Source organism: Eptesicus fuscus, chromosome 16 (genome assembly GCF_027574615.1).
Source record: "Eptesicus fuscus isolate TK198812 chromosome 16, DD_ASM_mEF_20220401, whole genome shotgun sequence".
Lineage (NCBI taxonomy): Eukaryota > Metazoa > Chordata > Mammalia > Chiroptera > Vespertilionidae > Eptesicus > Eptesicus fuscus.
The window spans coordinates 67,519,001-67,539,337 of NC_072488.1; the positions used below are offsets into that span (position 1 = coordinate 67,519,001).

At 44.2% G+C, this 20,337-nt stretch overlaps 1 protein-coding gene across 1 annotated transcript in view; it reads left to right on the plus strand.

Annotated features, from left to right (window-relative positions):
* The window catches only part of SLC9A4 (solute carrier family 9 member A4), a 79,366-nt gene that overhangs the window by 40,566 nt on the left and 18,463 nt on the right, over nt 1–20,337 (plus strand). Inside the window, exon 9 of the mRNA XM_008153426.3 lies at nt 826–922. Within this exon, the coding sequence (XP_008151648.3) occupies nt 826–922 (97 nt within the window). The remainder of the gene's footprint in view (nt 1–825; nt 923–20,337) is intronic.

Below are 20,337 nucleotides of genomic sequence, written 5' to 3' on the forward strand. Positions count from 1 at the left end.
TCAAATGACTGAAATCAGATACATTTCTCAATGTGATGCCATGACTTGGAAATCCTCAGAGGACAATTGTGCATTGAGGCTGACCTGAGCATGACTTGGTTTTTGAGCCCTCTCCGGGGGGTGCTGGGGGGACTCAGGATGAAGGAAACTGTGGGGAGCTGGTCTGTGCAGAGGCAGTGAGCAGTCAACTGTTTCTAGAATCTCACTGAGTCCCAGTGTCTCAGAACTGGGCTGGCTTTTTCATGATGAAAACGTCCCAATTCTCCTTGTAAAATATGATACTAGTTTCTTACAAGGTCCTTTAACTGGAGATAAAATTCCTAAAGGAGCAGTCCCTCGGTAGAGGGACTCATAAAGGCACACATAACACGGTCATGCTCTTAGCTTAGTGCTGCTGAAAGGTGGCGTGTGGAGAGCGCTGCCAGGAGCGTGGCTCACGCCCACAACAAGCACAAGGCAGGTCAAGAACAGCCTTGACTGGGGAGTCTTATTGCTGTTGAATCGAACAGTAAAATATTTGGTTTGCATTTTATAGTATTTTTACATTTTTTATTTTCCAATAATTGACTTTGTATTTTACAAACATGTTTGATCATAGCAGATACGAAGGGAATAAAATGAGTTGTATTTTCAACATAAAAGCTAAAAGGCATAGAAACTATATTTTCAAAGTGTGAGTCAAGACATGCGATGCCCTCTCTCTCACGGCTTGGGCAGCAGCGGAGGGCTGATGAGAAGCTTCTGGAGCTCCCACGAGCCCGTGATGCTTTCAGGCTCCCTTCCAAGGTGGGGAAATAATGCCTGCCTTTCTCCAATGGCTCCCAGGGCCCAGCAGACACAGGGAACCAAGAGGCTTTCCCCTGAAGACGTGGCGTCCATGAGGGACCTTCTGACACGCAACATGTACCAAGTTCGGCAGAGGGTGAGTAGGGCCGCCCGGCTGCTCCTGCTGGCGTCCGGGAGCCAACCTCCGGCCGCCCCGCCAGGCCATCCACTCTAAGCAGCCTCTCTGCTGGACCATTGCCCCCTGCTTGTTGTGGAGAACAGAGCGCTAATTGTTAAGTTTCTGCTGCAGAGTTGGATCTGTGGCAGGAGAAGAAATGAAAAGCCAGTGGCTGGCCGCAGGAGTCAGGCCCCTCCCACCCGAGGGCAAGTGTGGGGCCCGGGCCGCCACAGACAGGACGGCCTGAGTTGGCCACCTCCAGCTGAGCGACTGTAAGGGAGCTCAGGAGGCTGAGAGGGTTTGACAAGAAAGCTGGAAGCCTCTACCTTGAAACGGAGCTGTGTTGGGCGTGTGGCTTCCCAGTTTGGGAAAAGGGTGTGGAGTCCCCCGCACTTGGGAACGGTCCCCGGTGCACAGGAAGGCCAGTTCTGAGTCAGGGGGTGGGCTCTCCGAGAATCTGACTTGGTCCAAGGACAGGCAAACCTGCGTCCTCTCATAGGGGTTTAAGTTTGAGGTTTCAATTGAACTTCCCAAGTCTGAGGATGATTATAAGCGAGTTGTTCATGAGGGCCTTGGTTTTTGTGACTATGTCAACAGTTAGTCTTGATGGGACCGAAAAAACCGTCTAGTAGAAAATAGGGAGTTGTTGGCCCGACTGTGGAAGGTCACAAAACAAACACATGAGCCCGGCCCTCTGCCTGCTGCCCGCGCTCCTCCCACGTGGGCTGTGTGTTCACAGGGCGCGGGCATGAGGGCTCTGGCTGCCTGTGGGGCAGTGGCTGCGGGCACGGTGTCCTGGTGGTCTCTGCACCTGCTGGAGGAACACAGCTGAGCAGCCCCCTAGCTCGCTCAGGGCACATGCGGCAGCTCCCACTCCTTCCAAGTGAAACTGTTTCCGTCCGAGTATCACATTCTGCCTTCGCTCAATAGTTAAGAACGTACCGGTTTAAAGAACATGGGCTACCTTGTGCTCAGCCTTTCCCCAGGTTGATGAAGGTTGAATTTAGGGAAAGCTCCGGAAATAGAGACAGAGACCCTGGGTCTCCAGCCCAGTCTCCATGGAGGCTAGCTGCCAGTCTCCCTTTGTTTCCGTGTGTGGTCACCCAGGGGCCTCCTGCCGGTCCCGTGTCCTACAGGCATCTCCCTCTAAGCTGTGGCTTCCTTGTTGTCCCCAAATAAGCAGCTCGGCGTGGAAAGTCACATGGGGAGACCACAAATAATAACCACAGGGCGTTCCAAGCCTCCAAGGGGGCTTTTGCCTCCACTTTTGCTACTTTGAGAGAGTGGAACTTCCTGTCCTTCCTAGGTCATGTGACTCCTCACCTCCTCCACGGTCCTCTTGCTCTCTTGGAGGAAATAGAGCTCTAAAGATGCCACCAGAACAGCCATTTGACTGCTTTGTTCCTAGTGGGCAATCTACAGTTTTGAGGATTGTCACAAAAGGTGACATCTGTAGCCCTCTAGCCTGGGTGATAGGTCACCAGGCCCCTCACAGGTGCTGGGACATTGCTCAGTCCCCTTCTTGGAAGAGGCCACCTTGGCAGTCAGGAGTCACGTCTGGGCAGGGCCGGATGAGCACAGGGCTGGACTCTGGAGGATCGTAGTTCGGGGATCTGAAAGCAGGCCCTGCGAGGTCTGTTCTCCCTGGGAGCGCTCTGGCTACTCCCGTTTGAAGCTATACGCTCAGCACATCTAGTGCAAGGTCTTCACTGGTAGGGAGCTGAAGAACTCACCCCTGGAGATCCTCAGTGGGACAACCGCAGCACAAGTGCTCCGAATGAAGTGGGGATGGACACGGAGAAACATCCCACATCACACGGGAAAAGATCAGCCTTCACCCAGGCCCCAGAATAAGTCAGAGACTGATGGGCAGTCCCTGGGCTGGCCTAAATGATGAGGTCACACTCAGAATTTCAATACGCTTTATTTTTCTTTTCTATTAAATTTATTGGGGTGACATTGGTTAATATGATCCTACCAGAGGCCCGGTGAATGAAATTTGTGCACAGGGGGGTGGTGTCCCTCAGCCCAGCCTGCACCCTCTCCAATCTGGGACTCCTCAAGGGATGTCCGACTGCCTGTTTAGGACATCCCTCTCACAATCCAGGACTGCTGGCTCCCAACCGCTCACCTGCCTGCCTGCCTGATTGCCCCTAACCACTCTGCTTTCCAGCCTGATCACCCGCTAACCACTACCCTGCTGGCCCAATCGCCCCCAACTGGCCTCCCCTGCTGGCCTGGTCACCCCTAACTGCCCTTCCCTGCCATCCTGGTCGCCCCTAACTGCCCTGCCCTGCAGGCCTGGTCCCCTCAACTGTCCTCCCCTGCAGGCCTGGTCCCCCCCAACTGCCCTCCCCTGCAGGCCTGGTCCCCCCAACTGCCCTGTCCTGCAGACCTGGTCCCCCCTAACTTCCATCCCCTGCAGGCCTGATCCCCCCCAACTGCTCTGATAGCCCCCAACTGCCCTCCCTTGCAGGCCTGGTCCCTCCCAACTGCCCTGCCCTGCTGGCCATCTTGTGTCCACATGGGGGCGGCCATCTTTGACCATCTTGTGTGTTGGAGTGATGGTCAATTTTCATATTACCTCTTTGTTATATAGGATAGGTTTCAGGTGTGGGTTTCGATGTTACAAGATATGTATGTGCTCACCACCCAAAGTCAAATCGCCCATCACCATATTTATTTATTTATTTATTTTTATTGTTTAAAGTATTACATGGGTCTCCTTTTTCCCCATTGACCCCCCACACACACCCGAGGGCAAGCCCCCACGACCCCAGTGTCTATGCTAATATGCATGCATACAAGTCCTTTGGTTGATCCCTAACACTCCCCCTCCCCTGCCCCTTGTCTCTGGAACTACTTTTGTTCATCAGTTTATGTTGATCATTATATCCCATATATGAGTGAGATCATGTGATATTTACCTTTCTCCGACTGGCTTATTTCGCTTAGCATAATGCTCTCCAGTTCCATCCATGTTGTTGCAAATGGTAAGAATTCCTTCTTTTTTACAGCAGCGTAGTATTCCATTGTGTAGATGTACCATCATTTTTTTAATCCACTCATCTGATGATGGGCACTTACGCTGTTTCCAAATCTTAGCTATTGTAAATTGTGCTGCTATGAACATAGGGGTGCATATGTCCTTTATGATTGGTGTTTCTGGTTTCTTGGGATATATTCCTAGAAGTGGGATTACTGGGTCAAATGGGAGTTCCATTTTTAACTTTTTAAGGAAAAGCCATACTGTTCTCCACAGTGGCTGCACCAGTCTGCATTCCCATCAGCAGTGAAGGAGGGTTCCTTTTTCTCCACATCCTCTCCAGCACGTGTCATTTGTCGATTTGTTGATGATAGCCATTCTGACAGGTGTGAGATGGTACTGCATTGTTGTTTTGATTTGCATCTCTTGGATGATTAGTGACTTTGAGCATGTTTTCATATGTCTCTCAGCCTTCTGTATGTCCTCTTCCGAAAAGTGTCTATTTAGATCCTTTGCCCATTTTCTGATTGTTTATCTTCCTTTTGTTAAGTTGTATGAGTTCCCTATAAATTTTGGAGATTAAACCCTTACCGAAGATAACATTGGCAAATATGTTCTCCCATGCAGTGGGCTTCCTTGTTGTTTTGTTGATGGTTTCTTTTGCTGTGCAGCTTTTTATTTTGATGTAGTCCCATTTGTTCATTTTTTCCTTAGTTTCCATTGCCCTAGGAGCTGTATCGTAAATATATTTTAATGATGTTGATTCTACTAATCCATGAACACAGTATGTTCTTCCATTTGTTTACATCTTCCTCTATCTGTTTTTTAAATGTCCTGTAGTTTTCTGAGCACAGGTCTTTTACCTTCCTCTTTCATTAAGTTTATTCCTAGGTATCTTAATTTTTGTGTGTGTGTGTGCAATGGTAAATGGGATTGTTTTTATAGTTTCTCTTTCTATAAGTTCATTACTGGTGTATAAAAAAGCCATAAATTTCTGGATGTTAATTTTGTATCCTGCTACATCGCCGAATTCATTTATTAAGTCTAGTAGTTCTTTGATGGAGTCTTTTGGGTTTTCTATGTATAGTATCATGTCATCTGTGAATAAGGACAGTTTTACTTCTTCTTTTCCAATTTGGAAGCCTTTTATTTCTTCTTCTTGGCTGATTGCTATTGCTACACTTCCAGTACTATATCGAACAGTGAAAGTGGGCATCCCTGTCTTGTTCCTATCCTTAGGGGAAATGGGTTTAGTTTTTGCCCATTGAGTATGACTTTGGCTGGAGGTTTTGAATATAAGGCTTTTATTATGTTGAGTTATGACCCCTCTATTCCCACCTTGCTGAGAGTTTTTATCAGGAAAGGGTATTGGATTTTTTTCAAATGCTTTTTCTGGATCGATTGATCTGATTATGTGATTTTTGTCTCTCAGTATGTTTATGTGATATATCACATTTATTGATTTGCGGATATTGTACCATCTTTGCATCCCCGGAATAAATCCCACTTGATCATGGTGAATGATCTTTCTAATGTAATATTGGATCCGATTGGCTAGAATTTTGTTGAGGATTTATGTTTCTTTGCTGACTTTTTGTTTGGAGGATTTATCCAGTGATGTCAATGGGGTATTAAAGTCCCCTACTATGACTGTATTGCTGTTGATCTCTCCCTTGATATCTTCCAGAAGTTGTTTTATGTATTTGGGTGCTCCTGTATTGGGTGCTTGTATGTTTGCCATAGTTATATCCTCTTGCTGAATTGCTCCCTTTAGCTTTATGAAGTGGCCCTCCTTATCTCTTGTTATGGCCTTCACTTTGAGGTCTAATTTGTCAGATATAAGTATTGCTACCCCAGATATATATATTTTTTCATTTCCATTCGCCTGAAAATTTTTTTTCCATTCCTTCACCCTCAGTCTGTGTGAGTCTTTTGTCCCAAGGTGGGTGTCTTGTAGACAGCAGATATATGGGTCATCTTTTCTTATCCATTCAGCTACCTTATGTCTTTTGATTGGAGCATTTAATCCATTTACATTTAAGTTTATATTGATAGGTACTTGTTTGTCGCCATTTTTATTCTTTACACCTGTGTTCCTTCTTCCCTTCCTATTTCTTCTTTTTACAGCAGACTCTTTAGCATTTCTTGCATTGTTAGTTTGGTGGTAATAAACTCCCTTAGCCCTTTTTTGTCTGTGAAGCTCTTGATTTCACCTTCAATTTTGAATGATAGCCTTGCTGGGTATAGTATTTTTGGATTCAGTCCCTTGCTTTGCATCACTTTGTATATTTCATTCCATTCCCTTCTGGTCTGATGTGTTTCTGTTGAGAAATCAGTTCATAGTCTAATGGGAGATACCTTGTAGGTAATTTTCTGTCCATCTCTGGCAGCCTTTAAGATTCTTACTTTGTCTTTGGTGTTTGCCAGTTTAATTATGATGTGTCTTGGTGTCAGTATTTTAGGGTTCATCTTGTTTGGGATTCTGTGAGCTTTTTGGACTTGTGTGAGTTTTTTCTTCCCAACATCAGGAAAGTTTTCTGTCATTATTTCTTTAAACAGGTTTTCTATTCCTTGCTCAGTTTCCTTTTTTTCTGGCACCCCTATAATGCAGATGTTGTTTCATTTTGTGTTGTCCCAAAGCTCCCTTAGGCTCTCCTGTTTCTTTAAGTTTTTCCAGTTGCTGCTCTGGTTGGGTATTTTTTTCCTCCCTAGTCTTCTAGCTCACTGATGTGGTCCTCAGCTTCTTCTATCTACTGTTGATGCTTTTTATTGAGTTTTTTATTGCAGTGATGTCATTCTTCATTTCTTCTTGGTTCTCCTTCATTTCCTCTTGGTTCTTACACATGTTGTTGAATTTGTCTTCCATCCTTTTCAGCATCCTTATGATCATTGCTCTGAATTATTTCTCTGACAAAGTGCTTGCCTCAATTTCATTTACTTTCTTTCCCAGTGATTCCTCCTTTTCTTTCATATGGGGACTTTTTCTTTGTCTCCCCATTTTTGCTCCTCTCGAAGTGTCTGGTTATGTGGCTCACTCTCTACTGCATTGACCAAAAGGTACAAAATACAACTGGACAAGACACAACACAGAGGGAACAAAACACGAATGTATTCATGATACCAATAACCCCAAATAAAGGTCACCCCCAGAGAAAAGATAATTAGGGGAGAGAAAGAGCACCAAAATGATATTGATAAAAGGAAAAGAGATAAGAGAGAAAAGAAAAAGAAGAAAAAAGAAGAGGAGAAATATATACATATATGGGGAGATAACTCCACAAAACCAACAACTTAACACCCAGAAAAAAAGGAAGGAAGCTGAATATGAAGAGGCAGAGCTTATTTCCAGAAGGAATTGAATGAATGGGGGAATGGCCACAATTCAGTATAGAGGAGGTAGAAATAGAATGAGTGTATAAGAAGAAAAGTAAAGAACAAAATACTCAATTAAAATAATAATAATAAAGAATAATAATTAAAAATGATAATTAAAATATATTTAAATATATATATAAGAAAATTTTTTTATATAAAAATAAAAAAATATTTTCCTTTCTTTAATCTATCTATATATTCATCTATTTTTGGAAAAGGAGAATAGAGTAGACAGCATATAGGCCTGAGTTTGGTGAGTGAAACTAATTAAGCTATTAGTATCAGAAGAGAATGAGGAGAGGAAAAACAAAAGCATAAAATAAAAAATAAAAATACTAACAAACAAACAACAAGGAAAAAATTGGCTAACGATGAAAGAGAAAAGAGAAGTGTGCATGGACTTGGAGCAGAAGAGAGGAAATTAGACATATGAGTAAGCCAACAGAGACTACTATAATAGTAATGCATCAATAAAGCAGATAAAGAAGATCAATTTTTTAACAAGGAGTAAAAAGAAAGAGAGAGAAAAATTAAAGCAGGAACAGAGAGAAACAGGATGAAAAAGGGAGAAGTGTGGAAGAAAGGGTTGGCATAAAGGAAAAAATGAGATAGAGTAAAATAATGATAAAAAATAAAAATAGAATGTAGAACACTAATCCATCAAAGATAAAAATTTTAAAAATGAAAGATTAAAAAAATAATCCCACATAATAAAATCCTAATATGCAAATCAACCAAACAGTGGCATAACTGGTCAGGGGGGTGGGGCCAATGAGCAGGCAGCACCAGGCCAGCCAAAGCGGGTGCCAGCGGGCAGAGGGAGGGAACTATGATCGGGGAAGGGGGGGGGGGCAGTGGTTACCAGCAGCTGCAGAGGGACAATCAGGGGGTGGCCGGCTGGTGGCACAGCGATGGGCCCACCTGTAGCCTACCACAGAGGGAGGCCACTGGCCATGATGGCAGAGCAATGGGGGGTGGGGCCAGCTGCTCACTGGCCAGCACCATTCCCCAATCAGCCTGCTGGTTGCCTCCCACAGAGGGAGGCCAGACTGTGGCTTAGGCCCGATCCCCATGAGCTCCATACTGCAAGATGGTGCAGGCCAGGCTTAGAGACCCCCCCCCCAAGTGCACAAATTTTTGTACACCAGGCCTCTAGTAATAACAATAAATAAAAATAATTTTAAAAGTAAAATAAAGAAAAGAGAAAAATTTTTTGGTTTCTTAAGTAAAAGATAAAAAATAAAATATGAAGTAGTGAAATTTGTTTGCTTCAGCTGAGTTTTTATGTCATATGGGGCTGGTTTAAGACCCCTCTCTACTGTTCTGCCTGCCACGTCTCAGTTTCTTGTTAAGTAGTCAGCACCATGTTGAAGTTCCCAGCAATCCACTGCTCCTCTTTGTCAGATGCCACAACCTTGGTTTCAGGCAGATGGGATCAATCTACCCACTTTGTTTTTCTGCCTGCTTTCAGTTGTATTTACACAAGTGTCTATTTCTGACATGGCCTCTAGGTAGCAGTGTTTCTGTATTAGTTTCCAGAACCAAATGGCCCCTCATCCCAGTATTTAGAATCTTTGTTTCCCTGCCTAGCTCAAGGCTGGGTGTGGCTGCGCTGCCAGGAGGGGTCTGGTCTTCAGGAGGAAAGTGTCTGTTCAGGGTTGGAGGGATGGACTGTCCCAGAGCTGGCTTCCTGGTTGGCTCTCCCTATTCTGCTCCCCAGCTTCCACAAAACCACCTTCCCCTGCACCGCAGCCTCGGTGAGTGTTAGTAATTGAAAGACCCTATGCACTGGGTTTAGCGAGTAAAAGCAAGGATATTATTAAAAAAAAAAAAAAAAAAGCAACCACACTTCTCTCTCCCCCAGCACTGTGCAGCCAGTGCAGAACTTCAGGCTGCCTTTCTGGGCACAGCCTCCCATGGCCGTGGGCTTAGATCTAGAGTCCCCAGTTGTCAGCAGCCCTGTGGACCCCCTTCCACAGTCGATCACTACCCTGTCCCCAAGGGACACGGATTTGGTGCAGCACAGTTTCCCTCTGAGACTCAAGTCCAGGCTGCATGCGTTTCTCCCTCCAGCTCAGATCCCCAATCCCACCACTCTCCAGGTGACCTCTGACCTTTCTGTTCATGGATTGCCTCACCAGCTGTGTTTAATTTGCCAATTACGGGTGGATGTTATTCAATTCAGCTGTCTCTTCTATCTGCTCTGTGAGAAGGCACAGGACCCGACTGCATATTTGGCTGCCATTTTGTCTCCCCCTCAGAAAAACTTCTAGAAGCCTGAGGCCAGGGAGGCTGGAGTCCCTGTGTTTGTGGGTTCTTAGCCAAGGCAGCTGGGCCCTGGCTGGTGTGGCTGTGGGGTCTCGGGCAGTGTCCCAGATCTCCCCAGGTGGAGTGAGGCTGGGCTCCCAGTCACAGCTGCTCTCCCCTTCGAGATGGCGTAGTCTCTGTGGCAGAGCCAGCTGTTGTGGGAGAGATTTCAGGGGTAGTAGAGGCAGCCCAGCTAGGGGAGCCTGGTCCTACAGTCCTGTGGAATATAACTACCCCTCACTTACACACGCACACATGCCCCACATGTCCACACACTCCCTTTTCACTCCCTCACTCACTCACACTCTCTTTCTCACTGCTGTCTTATTGGCCGCCATCTTGGATCCTCCATCACCATATATTAAGACCCTTAACCCCCTTACCCCTGGCAATCAACACACTGCTGTTTGTATTCATGAGTTTCAGTTTTATATCCCACATATGAGTGAAATCATATGGTTCTTAACTTTTTCTGACTGACTTATTTCATTCAGCATGTTCTCAAGGTCCATCCATGTTGTTGCAAATAGTGCTATTTCATCCTTTCTTATGGCTGAGTAGTATTCTGTTGTGTATATGGACCACGTCTTCTTTACCCAGTCCTCTATTGCAGGGCACTTTGGTTTCCATGTATTGGCCACTGTGAATAATGCTGCAGTGAACACAGGGATGCATATATCTTTGCAAATGCATGATTTTGAGTTTTTTGGGTAAATACCCAGGAGTGGGATTGCTGGGTCGTATGGTAGCTCTATTCTTAATTTTTTGAGGAATCACCAGCCTGTTTTCCATAGTGGCTATAACATCTACATTCCCTCCAGCAGTGAATGAGGGTCCCTTTTTCCACAATCTCTCCAACACTTGTCATTACTTGTCTTGTTGATAAGGGCGCTCTAACAGGTGTGAGGTGGTATCTCAATGTAGTTTTGATTTGCATTTCCCTAATGGCCAGTGAGATTGAACATCTTCTCATATATCTATTGGCTGTTCATATGTCTTCTTAGGAGAGTTGTATGGTATTTTCACGTCCTCTGCCCACTTTTTTATTGGATTGTTTATTTGTTTGGTGTTGAGTTTTTTGAGGTCTTTATATATTTTGGAAATTAAACCTTTGTTGGAGCTACTGTTTGCAAATATCACCTCCCATCTGGTTGGCTGCCTCTGTGTTTTGTTGTCAATTTCTTTTGCTGTGCAGAAGATTTTGAGTTTGATGTAGTCCCATTCATTTATTTTCGCCTTTACTTCCCTTGCCTTTGAGGTCAAGTTCATAAAATGTTCTCTGTTACCAAGATCCAAAAGGTTGGTACCTATATTTTCTTCTATGTGACTTATTGTTTCAGTTCTTATATTTAGGTCTTTGATCCAATTTGAATTAATTTTTGTACCTGGGGACAAACTGTAATCCAGTTTCATTTGTTTGCAAGTGGCTCTCTAGTTTCCCCAGCATTATTTATTGAAGAGACTATCTTTACTCCATTGTGTGCTTCTGGCTCCTTTATCAAAAATTATCTGTCCATATATGCATGTGGTTTTATAGCTGGGCTCTCTGTTCTGTTCCATTGATCTATGTGTCTATTTCCCTGCCAATACTATGCAGTTTTGATTATTGTAGCTCGGTAATATAATTTGATACCTCCAACTTCGTACTTTTTTCTCAGGATTGAATTGGCTATTCGGGGTCCCTTGTGGTTCCATACAAATCTGATAATTTCTTATTCTATTTCTTTAAAAAATGACATTGGGATTTTGATGGAAATTGAATTAAATCTGTATATTGCTTCGGGTAATATGGCCATTTTAACTATGTTGATTCTTCCAATGCATGAACACAGAATATTTTTCCATTTTGTTGTGTCTTTTTCAATCTCTTTTAATAATGCTTTGTAATTTTTAGTATATAGGTCTTTCATGTTCTTTGTTAAGTTTATTCCTAGGTATTTTATTCTTTTGGTTGCAATTGCAAAAGGAATTTTTTTTTTCATTTATTTTTCTGAAGTTTTGTTGTTAGTATACAAAAAGGCAATGGACTTTTTTTTTTTCTTTTAGGTCAAAATTTAATAGTATGAAGAGGTTTACAAAAATAGATTGATGCCATTTTGGGGAACAATGCGGTAATTTTTTCTCAATGTGGTTTTGAGAAATTGTACCTGATTTTACGAAAATTACCTCAAATTCAAACTTGACTATATAAAAAAGGGAGAGATGAAATGAACTCAGCTAGATGGCAGCTCTGACAAAATGTAAGAATGAAACAAGGCTACTTAGGGCACTTACTCATGCCCAGGTGTAGAGACCATTCTCAGCCAGTAGCTTATATTCTTCCATAAGCAATCACAGGTTTGGAGTCGGTCATGCAGTACAAAGCCACATGGTCAAATCTTTCTGATGCAACACAAAAAGGTGGTTTCTGTTTTCTTATTAAAATGCCAACTGGTTGTCTATTTTTCTTTATCCCATTTATTTGTAGTCACAAGTTACCAAAAAACATCAACAATCATTGGAGGTGAAGTAGGGTATTGCTGGATCAAAGTCTCTCTATAAGACGCCTTTACTGATTGAATCAGAACCCTCACACCTGTTTTACCTGTTTGATATTTTACTTTAGCTTTGGCTCTCTTCTCTGCATCAAAACACTGAACAGTTATTGTGTACCTTGTAGCATATGCTGGTTGTACTTCAGCAATGGATTTTTTTACATTGACTTTGTATCCTGCAACTTTACTGTATTTGTTTATTGTTTCTAATAGTTGTTTGGTGGATTCTTTAGAATTTTCTATACACAGAATCATGTCATCTGCAAAAAGTGACAGTTTTACTCCTTTCTTCCCAATTTGGATGACTTTTATTTATTTATCTTGCCTCATTGCTCTGGCTAGTACTTCCAACACTATCAATATATATATAAAGAGCCAGTGTCTGTAACATCCAAAACAACCAAAGGCTCGACCGAACACCAGGCTGGGTGCGCAGCATGCCAAGCGGGCTGAACTGCTGAACTCTCGGAGAGAGAGAGAGGTGGGGACTTGTAGCAGGGACTTGCGTGAGGCTGCCTCATGGCACCCTGCATCCCTCCATGACCGACCACTGTGACTCCAAGCCAGCGAGGGCCACCTCCAGGCCGCAGCCCCAGGTCCCTAGCCCCCACCCCAGGCCCAGCGCTGGGCAAGGCCACCCGGGGGTCCAGGAATGCAGTGCGAGAGGCCAGCATGGCATGGGGGGGCTGTGTTTACACCAGCAAGTTCCCCGCCCACACATCTCTCCTCCCTCCCCTCAGCAGCCCAGCTCCTGCCTATATGCATGCCCATGCTGGGCAGGCCTGACTACACCGGGAGTGAGCATGGACGGCCACTTCCTGGGACGGGACGGCCAGGCCACGGCGATTCATGAAGGCAAAGAGACCCACCAGGCACATGCAGCCCTCGGGCAGTGGGGACGGCCAGCCAAGCCAAGTCTGGCTTCAATGGGGCCAGTGGGAGCCCGAGGCCACCCCAGCCCCCACAGGTCCTGGGCCGGACGGTGGCTCAGCGGCAAATGGTGTCTCCATGCACGGTGCCCAGGGGTGGCGACGAGCTGCTGTGACCCCACCCCACGCTTCAGGGAGGAGGAGGAGGCTCATGGCCACCAGCGCCCTAGGTCTCACCACCTGTGCTGCTGCCTGCCAGGCTGGCAGGGTCCAGAGGGGGCGAGGTGCTCCCAGCCCCCTCCACCCCCCGGTGGTGGAACAGGAAGGAGGGCACTGGGTGCAGGGAGGGGACCTCAGCCGAGATCCTCCCGGCGCGGGGTAGGGGCCCTGCCTGGGCCTGGTGGGGAGCTTAGGAAGTCTGGCTGAGCAGGCACTGGTTCATACCAACTCTTACTCTGCCATCTTCCTCCAGCTCGCCAAGCTAGCCCCCCGCCCCACCTGCCCGGGGACCTCCCCGAGTGCAGACTGTGGACCCAGAGACCTCAACGAAGAGTGCCTGGTGGGGCCCGGATGGGGGCCGGTGCACAACTACCAGGGAAGAGCTGCTTCGGTGTCTCAGTGCAGTTTGCAACAGGCCCAAGGAGGAAACCAAGAGGGGAAAGGCCGGGAGGCAAGAATTCCTAGCACTTTAGCCACTTGAAAACAGCCCCTCTTGTAATGTGAGGTGGCTGTACGTTCAGCTGGGCTCCTGTCAGTCCAAGGCCGGAGCATCCACCACAATAAGGAAATAATGGAGGGAGGGGCCTGGAGGAAGGGAGGACAATTGAAGGAAACCCTGTTTAGACTTTTCCCAGCCCTCTCTCTCTTTCTGCTGCCTACAAAAGCCCCAGGCCCGGCCACAGCTATGTCTCCACCTTTTAGTCCCCTGTTCTCCAACCACAGAGGAAAGAAATAAGGAAGGAGTTCGTGCTGCCTTCAGAAAGTATCTATATACCTGATCAGCCGGTTGCCTCCCACAGAGGGAGGCCCTAAGCTGTCAGTAGGACATCCCATGAGGGCTTCTGGACTGTGAGAGGAGGCAGGCCGGGCTGAGGGTCACCTCCCTCCCTAGTACACGAACTTTCGTGCACCGGGTCACTAGTGTTTAATAAGAGTGATGAGAGTGGACATGCTTGTCTTGTTCCTGATCTTAGAGGAAAAGAAAGCTTTCAGTTTTTCACCCTTGAGCGTGATATTAGCTGAGGGTTATATGGTTTTTATTACATTGAAGTACTTTCCTTCTATTTCTATTTTATTGGTTGTTTTATTTTTTATTTCTTTTTTTATTTTTATTTTTATTGTTTAAGGTATTACATATAGTAGTACATATATCTCCTTTTTTCCCCCATTGACCTTCCCCCAGCCTCCCCTACTCCCTGGCACATGCCCTCATCCCCCTCACCCCCCCCCCACCCCCAGTGTCTTGTGTCCATTGGTGTGCTTATATGCACGCATACAAGTCCTTCGGTTGATCTCTTTCCCTGCTCCCCAAAACTTCCCAGCCTTTCCACTGTAATTTGACAGTCTGTTCGATGCTTTACTGCCTCTGTATCTATCTTTTTGTTCATCAAGTTATAATGTACTTTATTTTCCATAAATGAGTGAGATCATGTGGTATTTTTCTTTCATTGCCTGGCTTATTTCACTTAACATAATGCTCTTCAGTTCCATCCATGCTGCTGCAAATGGTAAGAATTCCTTCTTTTTTATAGCAGCGTAGTATTCCATCATGTAGATGTACCAAAGTTTTCTAATCCACTCATCTGCTGATGGGCATTTAGACTGTTTCCAAATCTTAGCTTTCGTGAATTGTGCTGCTATGAACATAGGGGTGCATATATCCTTTTCTGATTAATGTTTCTAGTTTCTTGGGATATATTCCTAGAAGTGGGATTACTGATTCAAATGGGAGTTCCATTTTTAGTTTTTTGAGGAAATTCCATACTGTTCTCCACAGTGGCTGCACCAGTCTGCAGTCCCACCAGCAGGGTTTCTTTTTCTCCGCATCCTCTCCAGCACTCATCATTTGTCGATTTGTTGATGATAGTCATTCTGACAGGTGTGAGATGGTACGGCATTGTTGTTTTGATTTGCATCTCTTGGATGGTTAGTGACTTTGAGAATGTTTTCATATGTCTCTTGGCCTTCCTTCTGTCTTCTTTCGAAAAGTATCTATTTAGGACCATTGCCATTTTTTTATTGGATCATTTATCTTCCTTTTATTAAGTTGTATGAGTTCCCTGTAAATGTTGGAGATTAAACCCTTATCAGTGATGACATTGGCAAATGTGTTCTCCCATACAGTGGGCTTTCTTGTTGTTTTGTTGATGGTTTCTTTTGCTGTGCAAAAGCTTTTTATTTTGATGTAGTCCCATTTGTTTATTTTCTCTTTAGTTTCCTTTGCCCTAGGAGCGGTATCAGTGAAGAAATTGCTTCGGCATATGTCTGAGATTTCACTGACTGTGAATTCCTCTAGCATTTTTATGGTTTCTTGTCTTATGTTTAAGTCCTTTATCCATTTTGAGTTTATTTTTGTGTATGGTGTAAGTTGGTGGTCTAGTTTCATTTTTTTGCATGTATCTGTCCAATTTTCCCAACACCATTTATTGAAGAGACTGCCTTGACTCCATTGTATGTCCATGCCTCCTTTGTCAAATATTAATTGAGCATAGTGGTTTGGGTCGATATCTGGGTTCTTTATTCTATTCCATTGGTCTATATGTCTGTTCTTGTGCCAGTACCAGGCTGTTTTTAGAACAGTGGCTTTCTAATACAGCTTGATATCTGGTATTGAGATCCCACCTACTTTGTTCTTCTTTCTCAGGATTGCTGTGGCTATTCGGGGTCTTTTTTTAGTCCATATGAATTTTTGGAGAGTTCTTTCTCGGTCTGTGAAATATGTCATTGGTATTTTAATGGGGGGTGCATTAAATCTATAGATTGCTTTGGGTACTATGAACATTTTAATGTTGATTCTACCAATCCATGAAAATGGGGTTTGTTCTTCCATCTGTTTATGTCTTCCTCTATCTCTTTTTTCAGTGTCCTGTAGTTTTCTACGTATAGGTCTTTTACCTCCTTAGTTAAGTTTATTCCTAGGTATCTTAATTTTTTTGGTGCGATGGTAAATGGGATTGCTTTTTTAGTATCTCTTTCTGTAAGTTCACTATTGGAGTATAGAAATGCCATAGATTTCTTGGCATTAATTTTGTATCCTGCTACATTGCCGAATTCATTTTTTATGGAATCTTTTGGGTTTTTTATGTACAATATCATGTCATCTGCAAATAAGGACAGTTTTAATTCTTTTCCAACTTAGATGGCTTTTATTTCTTCTTCTTGTCTAATCGCAATGGCTAATACTTCCAGTACTATGTCAAACAGGAGTGGTGAGAGTGGGCATCCCTGTCTTGTTCCTGTTCTTAGGGGAAATGGTTTTAGTTTTTGTCCATTGAGTATGATTTTGGCTGTGGATTTGTCATATATGGCTTTTATTATGTTGAGGTATGATCCTTCTATTACCTCCTTGCTGATAGTTTTTATCAAAAATGGGTGTTGGATTTTGTCAAATGCTTTTTCTGTGACAATTGATATGACTCTGTGGTTTTTATCTCTTAATTTGTTTATGTGATGTATCACGTTTATTGATTTGTGGATATTGTACCATCCTTGCACCCCTGGGATAAATCCTACTTGGTCATGGTGTATGATCTTTCTGATGTACTGCTGGATCCGATTTGCTAGAATTTTGTTGAGGATTTTGGCATCTATGTTCATGAGGGATATTGGTCTGTAATTCTCTTTCATTGTGTGTCTTTATCTGGTTTTGGTATTAGGGTGATGCTGGCTTCATAGAATGAGCTTGGAAGTATTCCTTCCTCTTGAATTTTTTGGAATAGTCTGAGGAGAATAGGTTTTAGTTCTTCCTTGAATGTTTGGTCAAACTCCCCTGTGAAGCCATCTGGCCCTGGACTTTTGTTTGCTGGAAGCTTTTTGATGACTGATTCAATTTCTTCCATAGTTATTGGCCTATTGAGATGTTTAGATTCCTCCTGATTGAGTTTTGGAAGGTTGTATTTTTCTAGGAATATGTCCATTTCCTCCAGGTTGTCCAGTTTTTTGGAATAGAGTTGTTCATAGTATTTTTTAACAATCCTTTGTATTTCTGTGAGGTCTGTTGTTATTTCTCCTCTTTCATTTCTGATTTTGTTTATTTGGGTTCTCTCTCTTTGCTTCTTGGTGATCTTGGCTACAGGTTCATCAATCTTGTTGATCCTTTCAAAGAACCAGCTCTTGGTTTTGTTGATCTTTTGTATTGTTTTGTTGTTGTTTTCCTCTATGTTGTTTATCTCCTCTCTGATCTTTATTATTTCCTTCCTTCTGCTTACACTGGGTTTTTCTTGTTGTTCTCTTTCTAACTCTTTGAGTTTTAGGGTTAGGTAATTTATTACCATTGTTTCTTGTTTTTTGCAGTAGGCTTGTAGAGCTATGAACTTCCCTCTCAAGACTGCTTTCGCTGTGTCTCATATATTTTGGATTGTTGCGTTTTCGATGACATTTGTTGCAATGGTGTTTTTATTCCTTCTTTAATCTCTCTGGTAACCCAGTCATTGTTTAATAGCATGCTATTTAGTCTCCATGTGTTTGATTTTTTTTGGATTGTTTTTATTGTAGTTGATTTCCAGTTTTATGCCATCATGATCTGAGAAGATGCTTGATATGATTTCTATCTTCTTGAATTTGAAGAGACTTTGCCTGTGACCCAATATATGCTCAATCTTTGAAAATGACCCATGTGCACTTGAGAAGAAAGTATATTCTGTGGCTTTGGGGTGAAATGTTCTGAAGATGTCAATTAATTCCATCTGGTCTAGTGAGTCATTTAGGATTGATGTTTCTTTGCTGATCTTTTGTTTAGACGATTTGTCCAATGGTGACAGTGGGGTATTAAAGTCCCCATACTATGATTGTATTGCTGTCAATCTCTCCCTTGATATCTTCCAGGAGTTTTTTTTTTTTATGTATTTGGGTGCTCTTGTATTGGGTGCATATATGTTCACCAGAGTTATTTCTTCTTGTTGGATTGCTCCCTTTAGAATTATGAAGTGGACTTCCTTATCTCTTTTTATGTCCTTCACTTTGAGATCTAATTTGTCAGATATAAGTATTGCTACCCCAGCTTTCTTTTTCCTTTCCATTCGCCTGAAAAACCTTTTTCCATCCCTTCACCCTCAGTCTGTGTGCATCTTTTTTTCTGAGGTGGGATTCCTGTAGACAGCAGATATATGGGTCATGTTTTCTTATCCAGTCAGTTACCCTATGTCTTTTGATTGGGACATTTAATCCAATTACATTTAAAGTTATTATTGATAGGTACTTGTTTGTCACCATTTTTATTCTTTACCCCTGTGTTCCTTCTTCGCTTCCTAGTTCTTCTTTTTACAGCAGACCCTTTAGCATTCCTTGCATTGATGGTTTGGTGGTAATAAACTCCCTTAGTCATTTTTTGTCTGTGAAGCTCCTGATTTCACCCTCCATTTTGGTTGAGGGTACACTATTCTTGGATTCAGACCCTTCCTTTGCACAACTTTGTATATTTCATTCCATTCCCTTCTGTCCTGATGTGTTTCTGTTGAGAAATCAGTTGCTAGTCTGATGGGGGATCCTTTGTAAGTAACTTTCTGTTTCTCTCTGGCTGCTTTTAAGATTCTTGCTTTTTCGTTGGTGTTTGCCAATCCTATCTAATAAAAGAGTAATATACAAATTAACCATCACTCCGCTACACCCACAAGCTACACCCACCAGCCCATCAGGAGCAAGTATGCAAATTAATCCCAACCAAGATGGCTGTGGCCACTGAAAGCGTAGGAGATTGGGTTTCCCAGGCAGTGGAGGAAGCCAAGCTTTCCACACACCCTGGAGGGCCCAGGTCTCCACTCAAGGCTACAAAGTTTCAATTATAGAAGATAAATAAATCCCAACAAAAATGGCTGCGGCCATGGAGCGAGCAGGAGGCTTGGCTCTGCTCCAGGCTATAAAATTTCAATTATAGAAGATAAATAAATCCCAGATACCAGGGCCTCCGCTTGGGTCACTGGGGGGGCGTGACCAGCCTGCAAACCACCACAGGTCCGTCGCCCAGGCTGCCCCACGCCCCAAGGGAACCCCCACCCTGATCTTGGACACCCTTCAGGGCAAACCAACTGGCCCCCACCCATGCACCAGGCCTCTATCCTATCTAGTAAAAGAGTAATATGAAAATTGACTGTCACTCCAACACACAAGATGGTTGCCCCTATGTGGTCAAAGATCCTGCCCCCATGTGGACGCAAGATGGCCACCACAAGATGGCCATCAGGGGAGGACAGTTGGGAGGGACTAGGCCTGCAAGGGAGGGCAGTTGGGGGCGATCAGGCCAGCAGGGGAGGGTAATTGGGAGGGACCAGGCCTGCAAGGGAGGGCCGTTGGGGGTGATCAAGCCTAGAGGGGAGGGCAATTAGGGGTGACCAGGCTGGCAGAGGAGGGAAGTTTGGGGCGACTGGGCCTGCAGGGAAGGGCAGTTAGGGGGGACCCAGGCCTGCAGGGGAGAGTAGTTGCGGGGGACCAGGTCTGCAGGGGAGGGCAGTTAGGGGCAAACAGGCTGGCAGGGGAGCAGTTAGGCATCAATCAGGCTGGCAGGGAAGTGTTTAGAGAGTGATCAGCCTGGCAGGCAGAAGCGGTTAGGGACAATCAGGAAGGCAGGCAGTCAAGCAGTTGGGAGCCAGCAGTACTGGATTGTGAGAGGGATGTCCGACTGTACATAGGATCGGGCCTACACGGGCAGTCAGACATCCCTCGAGGGGTCCCAGATTGGAGAGGGTGCAAGCTGGTCTGAGGGACACACCCCATCCGTGCATGAATTTCATGCACCAGGCCTCTAGTTTAATTATAATGTGCCTTGGTGTTGGTTTGGGGGGGTTTATTTTGTTTGGGACTCTGTGGGCTTTTTGGATTTGTGTGGGGTTTTCTTCCCTATATCAGGGATGTTTTCTGTCATTATTTCTTCAAACGGGTTTTCTATTTCTTGCTCAGTTTCCTCTCTTTCTGGCACCCCTATTATGCAGATGTTGTTTCATTTCATGTTGTCCCAAAGTTCCCTTAGGCTCTCCTCCTGCTTTTTGATTTTTTTTCTAGAATCTGCTCTACTTGAGTATTTTTTTCCTACCTTGTCTTCTAGCTCTCTGATGAGGTCCTCTGCTTCTTCTAGTCTACTCTTGATGCTTTCTATTGAGTTCTTTATAGCAA